At 42.5% G+C, this 8,810-nt stretch overlaps 1 protein-coding gene across 1 annotated transcript; it reads right to left on the reverse strand.

The window, feature by feature from the left end:
* Positions 1–721: 721 nt before the first annotated feature.
* LOC134465603 (aquaporin-4-like) lies at positions 722–7,346 on the reverse strand. Its single transcript, XM_063219365.1, has 5 exons — positions 7,256–7,346; positions 6,383–6,800; positions 6,007–6,171; positions 5,598–5,678; positions 722–3,820 (listed from the first exon to the last, which is right to left on the reverse strand). Exons 1-5 carry the CDS (start codon positions 7,339–7,341, stop codon positions 3,533–3,535), a joined length of 1,038 nt encoding a protein of 345 aa, XP_063075435.1. The 5' UTR covers positions 7,342–7,346; the 3' UTR covers positions 722–3,532.
* Between the last annotated feature and the right edge of the window lie 1,464 nt (positions 7,347–8,810).

The raw sequence follows: 8,810 nt of genomic DNA on the forward strand, positions 1-8,810 counted from the left end.
GCAAGGGCTCATGGCTGATGGCTGTTGCAAATATCCAACGCAAATGTCAGAGAATTTACCTGCAGGTTCTTTTTTAAGGCAGGTGGATTTTTGGTGATATGTTATATTGGACCCCAAGTCGGTGTAGATTTCACCACCTTAAGGCGGTGTGTTTGAGGAGTTTGGTCACCTGGTCCAAATGGGGACCAGGGCTTGCTTTTGGCTGTATACCACCACAGCTGATGCCACTTCTGTTTTTGGAAGATGAGTGCCCTGCCACACAGTTTTGGACTCAGGGTCCTAGTAGCTTTGGGACAGCGCTGTTGAGTACTGATAACCGGACTTTAAAATGCCACCGCGTCTGGCCAGCCTATAATTAATAATGATCACTTAGCAGACCGGGCTGTCATGAGCTGTTAGGCTTATGAATATTAAAACTATGGATGACGATAGGGCACAACACACTTTTTTTTATTTTTTACATGTATTCCCGAAAGCATATTTGTTCTGTCACCTTTATGAATCCATACACAAAGGACAGACACTGTGTGATGCACTGACACAGTCCAGGCAAGGCCTTTGCGTGCAGTGAATCCAGTATGGATAATCTGGATATCCCATTGGAACATTAAACTGGATGACACAATTATTGTATTATCCTTATTTATGACGGCTCATTTTAACAAGAGATGAAAAGGTAATAGAAATGTGATGATGACAGACACATCTTTGACTAAGCAAGAACATTACTGTACTAAGGTATTTATTGACAAAAGTGGCTTAAAGAATCCACACTGAACAAAAAATATTATGCAAGGTTTGTCACAGCTTTTCGTCACAAAAATAATATTTAAAAATACGGTACATAAAATATATAGTTATATCCTTTATATTACTCCCTGAAATGTTGAGAATAGAGGATTCAACTTCATTGGCACGTCTATCATTTTCTATACATACAAACATATTAACAACACCTGAACACATGAAAAACGTATTCCATAGTGTGAGAAAAAAAACTTGCTACAGGCAACTGGTGAGGCGGATAACGACATGGCTATATCATTATAACGGAAACAAAATCACATGATGCTGCGAAAGGACGTAGCTTCAACATTATATAATAAAAAGTCCAACAATCTGTGCACTGCAAATGGAGAAGGTGAAAACAGCCAGCGTGTACACACACTGGCCATGGGATGGTCATGAGAATTCCAACCTGTCGTGGATCGGCCGCATACCTCAATTTCTTTTCCGTCATACCATGGGGGATTGTGATTCGCTTAATGGCCATGATGTCATGAAACCTGATGAATGAAACCAGACACTAATCCGAGATTATTAAGGCAATAAGTTGAACCTTTCAGCTGAGTTAGATGACGTATGGAATGTGATGTTTTTACATGTTTCTTGCTGTTGTAACCAGCTTTCTTCTTTTTAACGTGAAAATTCTTTCGGTATTTGCCACCATCAATTTATGGCTCACTTTGTGCCACCTAGATGGTTAATAGGGTTAATTAAGACATAACAAAAAAAATCATCCAATCAACATCAAAAACAGCCAGCTATTTAATTAATGGGAACTGGCAGAATGGTAATTTTCAACATCATTGTCAACGAGGGAGTGGGTGGGTGGGTATGGGGCATCCAGAAATGACTTGTATTGCATGAACAGCACAGGGCTATCCTGTGGAAAAAATACACTTTGGCAAATGTCCAGAGAGAGGGAGAGGAGCGAGGGAGCAAACCTCCTTGAGGCAACAAAATGTTGCACAATTTTCTGCGTAGTTGGTAGACAATTGGCAGAACCATGCCAGGCCACCGGTAAACAGGTAAACACCAGCACAAGTTGAGAACTCGCCCCATATCAAAAGTAGGTAATTGTAAAAGAGGTCACTGACTTCCTAAATCGGAACCACACACTGGATCCAAAACAGTCCAGGCTCAGAAGTGGGAATTGAACTGAAACTGCCTGACTGCCGGATGTTCTGAGGATGGCAAGACCTGAAGGACTATAGTCCATTCTCATCCTACACAGCCAACCACAAGATGCAGGAACACTTTAGAATCATCAGTCCCTTAAAAAAGTGTATTAACACTTAATCAATAATCATTACTGAGCTAATTATAAACAAATGTTTGCAAATGAGTAAGAACCAACTTACAGCTGCACAGCGGTGTGGGAATCGATTCATGCAAGTTGAGTTTGATGTGTATTTGTCTCACACTCCTATATCTAGAGGTTCCTTCGCTTTTGCTCTTTGGAGGACAAATTTCCTTTATGGCTGTACTGTGTCTTCTGTGTTAATATAGTATTTCGTACTCATTTGCAAATATTTGCAAATATTTTGTTGATAATTAGCTAATTATTTACCAAGTGTTTATAACGCTTTTTAAAGACTGTTATTCTAAAGTGTTACTCAAGATACATCTTAGGATAGTCTCGAGTATGGGGATCAGGGGTGTTGCTCTTTCCTGGTTCAAATGTTACATCTCTGGACGCTCTGTCAATGTGTCATGACAAGGTCGACTGTCTTCAACTCACACCCTAACCATAGGGATGCCCCAAGTGTCATTGCTGTGACCTCTTCTTTTCGCTATGTACCCCACCTCACTGGGATATGCAATGTGACCATATGGGCTTTCCGATCACTGCTGTGCTGGTGGTACCCAGATGCGCCTTTCATTTCAGATGTCATATGAATCCATATGTTTCCATATGACCTGGCAACATGGATGAAGCAACACAACCTACAGCTGAACCTAATCACCCACATCACTTCGGTCACTTGAGCATGCCACTTTGTGCTGAAGAATATCAGATAAGACCATACCTGAACCAATATACCACACCGCTCCTGAAACAGGTCACGGTCATCTCCTGTCTTAACTACTGCAACTCCATGCTGGCTGGTCTGCCTGCTTGTGTGTATTGTGCAAATGGTCTAAAATGCAGCAGCACATCTGGCATTCCATCAACCCATACTCTTGTATTTTTTCACAAGCAACCAGTGACAACCTAAATTAAGGCCCTGACTCTTTCCTGAAAATCTACGTCAGAAGCTTATCTGAAGGCTGAAGCCAAGCCATACATATGTTCCCTCCAGTATGCTGTACTCCTCCGACGTGAACCGTCTAGCCTTGCCTCCATCTCGCACAGAGAGATCCCACTCCCAGTCCAGACTGTTCACTGTCATTGTCCCTCAGTGGTGAAACAAGCTACCAGCGGCTAGACGACTCGAGTCATTTCTTTCAATCTTAAAGACCCCTTTCCGACAGGACTACTTCATGCACTAACCTCTGATGCATCAATCTCTCATGCTAAACTCTTATGCACCAAACTCAAAACCCACCCTCCCAAGAAATCACAAACCCTGCTTGGCCTGTATGTACTCTGTACTTCTGCATGTATCATGCTATTAATTACGTATGTCTTCGTTTGTAAGTGGCTTTGGGTAAATATAATGTAATGTGGCAATGCCGAATGTAATGTATTGTCATAAAAAAGCAAACGGCTCTACAGGTTGGTCTCCATCTCCAGTGCACGTGGTAGTCATACTGAGGACAGCACCTCCCCGTGGGACTCTCGGAAGGCCTCCTCCTTGCCCCTCTTGTCCAAGTCCACGGTGTTGAGGAATGATCCGGGCTTGATGACCAGGTCATCGCGCTCTCCATTGTACTGCCCGTGAGGACATTCCACTTCCTTGTACTTCCCCGAGTTGCTGTCTTTGACAACAAACATTTCGCCAAGGGATTTCTTCATTGTCGTGTCAGGGCAGAACAGATACTCGTAGAGCGCAGCCGCCATAATCCCACCAAGAATTGGGCCTACCCAGTACACCTACAGGGAAACAACAAAGAAAGGTGACAGGGGGCTGTCATTCGTACAGTAGGTTCAAAAATGGCCTCCCATTTAACATCTACATAGAGAGACATCTCATATGCCATTTCATATTTTGACATCAAGCTTTTATAACACTATTTTGAAATGAGAATTCTCATATGACACAAGTTATATGTCAAAACAAGGCCATAATAATACAAAAATAAAATGAGATGAGCATAGGTTGATTCTGACCTTTGTCACGCATTACTTGTTGCTAGCTACCTAAATAGTAATGGGAGACGACATTATACATTACACAACAGAATCAAAGCCAAGGTTCCAAGAATAGGGTGGGATGAACTGTGTGAGTGAGGCCTGTTGATGAGGCCAGCTGCAACATCTGTCATGGTGGGTATTGCTGAAGGAGCAATATGATACCACCCACCCTCTCTGCAAATGTCCCAGTGGCCCACACCCCTCTGTCTCTCTCCCTCTGTCTAGCTCTGATATACCAAAGGGTTCAAGTAAGAACACAGAGGTCCGAGTCAGCAATAAAGCTCCCACACATACAGTATAGTAGTAAACAAACTGAACTGCTGCTGACCCTCTATTTGGCTTTGCAATAATAACATGTTTTGATAAGTAAAATGTATGTATTTTATCATTCATTATTTAATATATTGATTTATTAATATAGCATAATAGCTGTCAACGCCAGTGAATCTTGCCCCTTGATCATGCTGAGTAGTAAAGACGTCCTTGATAAGTGCTTGGCAGAGTGAAGGGTTTGGTTATATATCATAGCAGTGACCTTACTGAGTTACAGGGTTCGTTGACAGCAATCATGATGGATCAACGATGTTATTATGGTCTCTGCTTATGCATTAAATGCCTGACATATAGTACTTTTAACTGGCGTTATTGGCGCAGGTTAAAGAATACCTAGAACTCGACCCCGGCCTATGCCTGAAGGGGGATCCAAGGACATCCTTACCCCTGATAATGTTTTACATCCTGGCAGGGTAGGTAAGCCCACAGCTTAGCTTATGGCATCCTAGGCGTCATAAATCTGAACCCCATGGACATTTACACATCCACTTTAGCACACTGCTGGTCAACATTTTTATTGAAAGAAATGGCATTTTGTCACAATTTCGTGTCATGCTGTGTACAGCACAATGCCACCTATTGGTATGCCAAGGTGGTGACATCATGTGTGCAATGCCTGCATTTGAGAATGATTTAAATTGAGTGATGTGAAAACTGAGTATAAACCATTGCCATAGTTCATTAAAATCTCCTTTAGATGACACATTGTAAGTCTTCCATGTGATATAAATTGGCTAATCAGGTACCATTCATGACATTTACCATAAATGGAGCTCTCTATCTCTGCCTATCTTTTGGTTCGGTATTTGCTAGTATGTACTACTTTTTGAATTACACATCCACCCATCATATCCTACACATCATATCATACAGATATATCAACATTTTCCACATAATCACAATTTTACAGGGATTATGTTTAGTTCATTTAATCCATATGGTGGACTTACAATTTGTACGTTAATGTTTTCATTTTTTAAACCAAAACACATTCAGCGCAGCATGTTCAACATCTGTTTTGATAGCGACAAATTCCTAATGTACATGTTGTTGGGATGCAAATGGACTGGAGAGCTATTGAAACTGCTCAGCTATGAATGAGGTCAGAGCATCAATTTGTTTGAGTGAGTAAAAAAATTAAAATCATGTCATGCTGTGCTGTAGTGCCAGGTCCCTTCCTTACCCAGTGATTTTCCCAGTTCCCCGTGATGACAACAGGCCCAAAGGAGCGTGCAGGGTTCATGCTGGCGCCGGTGTACGGGATCTGCAAACAAGGGAGAAATATTAATGATGTGTCTAGAGAGAAAAAAAAGCCTCATTACAGCCGGTAGTGCATCCAAGGTGTGAGCGTGCATTGATGCATCTCTTGGATACACTGTAGCGGGTGATGATTTGAATTATACATGAATTTGTCTTTGTCACACTTTTTCTTGGCTGGCTTCCTGTAACATTTGTTCCAATTTCATGCCAGAGATTCCTACAGAATTCTATATTATACAGTCATCAGAGACATCACTTTCATCATCATGAGACAGTAGCGTGCTCTGTGCTGAACAATCGACGCCTGTACATCTGGATAACTAATGACTTACTGCAAACAGATGGCCGATGCATACGGCGAATCCTATGGCTAGGCCGGCTGAACCTTTCAAGTCGTTCCGCTTGGGGTCGCATGTGGCAAAGACAGTGAAGACCAGCTCAAACGTGATGACAAGTTCAACGACGAGAGCGTGGCCCACGGAGAGGTCAGCATTCACCTGCACACAAGGGCAATGATCAAGAAGACTTATCAGCTGAGGTGTGTGGTGGTGCCATACCCCCCAAATGGATTGGGGATGTCATGAACATCTGGCCTTGACATTTAGTGAATTTCTTAAAAAAGATATTTATTTGCTTCCTGCATGTATTAAAACAAGTTGAAGTCCCAGAAATGTACATAAAAACAAGACATCCTTGTTTGGTGCTCACCGTGGTAACACCAAATCCCCCTCTCACAGTGCTGGGAGTGACCAGGTAGAGTATTCCTGCCCCGGCGATGGCTCCCAGGCACTGTGCCATCAGGTAGAACACAGCCTTGGCCAGGCTAAGTTTCCTGGTCACCACCATGGCTGCCGTGACAGCCGGGTTGATGTGGCCTCCGCTGATGTGGCCAAAGCACTGGACCATGGTGGCGATGCTCAGTCCAAAGCACAGGGATATCAGCACCAGGTCAGCCGGGGGCGGGTTCTCTTTGTCCGTGGACCAGTTGATGGTCGAGCCCAGGCTGAGCAGCACGAAGATGAGAGTGGCCAAGAACTCCCCAGACACGGCCCGCCAGAACCCTTTGGTCCATATTCCTTTGAACGCTGCCATGACACTTTCCAACCTGCACAACGGTGGACACCCACTGCATAGAAGAAGAACAAATAGAGTGAGGTGTGATGAATATGATGAAAACAAAGTCAATGTTGTTAGTCTTTTGCAGTATCCAAAACCACAGCAAAGCAAGATTTTTTTTCTTTCAGTGTGATGATGGATATATGAATCAGATTTGTATCAGAGAGGAGATGTTACTGTTCTCCTTACAAAAATACATGGCTATCAGATCCATTGAAATGGAAAGTAATTCCACACTTTTAAACAATCCCTACAGCATGGCAATGCATGCCACTGTATCAGTTTGTGCCAAATTAAAGCCCCAACTATCTGTGACAGTACTGTGCATGAATTAACAAGGACCGTTGAATACTATCAGCAGAGCAAAACACGCACAATCCCTCTATTATTCTATTCAATCGTGATGCGGCCTTTGCAATAACAAAGTGAGCACAGCAATACAACAAAAGTGAAGATTTCACTCACGAAAAGCCCTCTGGCAGACACCGTTGAAACACAGGAGCAGAGGACGGAGTCCGGGTTACACTAGAAGAGGACCGCGAGCCACACATTATCTGACGAGTTCCCCTCCTGGACATTTATTACGTTAGCAACAGGGCATCACCCTAGAGAATTAGGGAGAGTGCAGGGCGTAGAGGAGGAGGAGATTCTTGTGCGTAACACACGCGCTACGCCCCACGAAAACACCTGCACGTGGGTACGTGCTTTGTTTTTTCTAATGCTTCTCAAAAAAGTTAATGTTTGGCTACATAGCTAAAACGATTTGTGTCATTGTGCAGTTATATGTCATTTTATAAGAGATATTTCAGCACAAGTAGGGAGTACTGAAGGGATATGTAATTACGTTCCACGTTCTAAATAGGGCAGATTTGTGCATGAAATAATCGTGGTCATGCAAATATTGTTTTTGCTCTATAGCTTACTAGGCTATGTTACAGTACAGTAGATGCAAATGTGAATGGGATTGACTTTGCTAAATCATTGTTTAGACTACAACAGATACCGCTCACAAGCAATGTGATAGCACTTCACTGCCTTTGGATTAATCTCTCTCTCTCTCTCTCTCTCTCTAGCTCTCTCTCTCTCTCTCTCTCTCTCTCTCTCTCTCTCTCTCTCTCTCTCTCTCTCTCTCTCTCTCTCTCTCTCTCATCGTCTGTGTTCTTCTTCGAGGGTCACATGATAATACATTGGTCAGTGAATCATAGTAGATCATCAATGTAATGCGCATAGGATGAAAACAACATACATCCACTCAGTTGATGGACTTGTATATTGGCTTTATGGGCTTGAGTAAATGACTTGGAGCTGGCAACCCAATGATTCATGTCATTACATTGTGGGGTTCTCAAACTTAACCATGACAAGGCCCCCACATGGGTCGCGCCACACTATTTTTTTTTCTGTGCATCTCCTTTTTACAACCATAGCAGACTATACAGTATGTCACGTAAGTGAGTACACTACTCAGATTTTTGCAGATTTGTGAGTATATTTTTTCATAGGAGAGCATTAAAGAAGTTTCACTTTGACACAATGATTAGTGACCTTTTAACAACATATATATAACCGCTTAAATTTCTTGTTCACTCAGAAAAAAAAACAAAATAAAGTCATTACTGTTTGAACATTGCCCACAAAAGGGAGTACACCCCGGATTAAAATCCGGTTGAGAAGGGGCCGTGTTGGCTTGAACCGTCTCGAAATTAAAAGGGAGGTCATCGGTGTGCGTATCAACCTTTCTTTACATTGAGCTTTTACATTTTGAGTCTGCACCTGGCTGAAATAGATTGATGTATGAGTTTGAGTATCATGATCTGCTTCACAGTGCATGTTGACATGCATGTTTCTTTTAGGTGACATTCAGGTTTCCAATGTTAACAGCATTCATGCATCCCCAAACCATGTCAGTCACTCCCACTTCCATGCTTGACTATCGAGAGGATAAACTTTTTTGTGAAACTCACTTGTTTACCACCACACATGCTTGACACCATCTAAGCAAATTAGTTTATCTTGGTCT

Source organism: Engraulis encrasicolus, chromosome 16 (assembly GCF_034702125.1).
Source record: "Engraulis encrasicolus isolate BLACKSEA-1 chromosome 16, IST_EnEncr_1.0, whole genome shotgun sequence".
NCBI classification, from domain to species: domain Eukaryota; kingdom Metazoa; phylum Chordata; class Actinopteri; order Clupeiformes; family Engraulidae; genus Engraulis; species Engraulis encrasicolus.

Bases quoted from the DNA above. Each gene is read 5' to 3' on its own strand.
- LOC134465603 (XM_063219365.1), bottom strand. From the start codon at position 7,341: ATGTGTGGCTCGCGGTCCTCTTCTAGTGTAACCCGGACTCCGTCCTCT. The intron at 6,801-7,255 runs GTGAGTGAAATC...TCTTCTATGCAG, and splicing joins TGTCTGCCAGAGGGCTTTTC to TGGGTGTCCACCGTTGTGCA. The intron at 5,679-6,006 runs GTAAGTCATTAG...CCTTGTTTGCAG, and splicing joins GCATCGGCCATCTGTTTGCA to ATCCCGTACACCGGCGCCAG.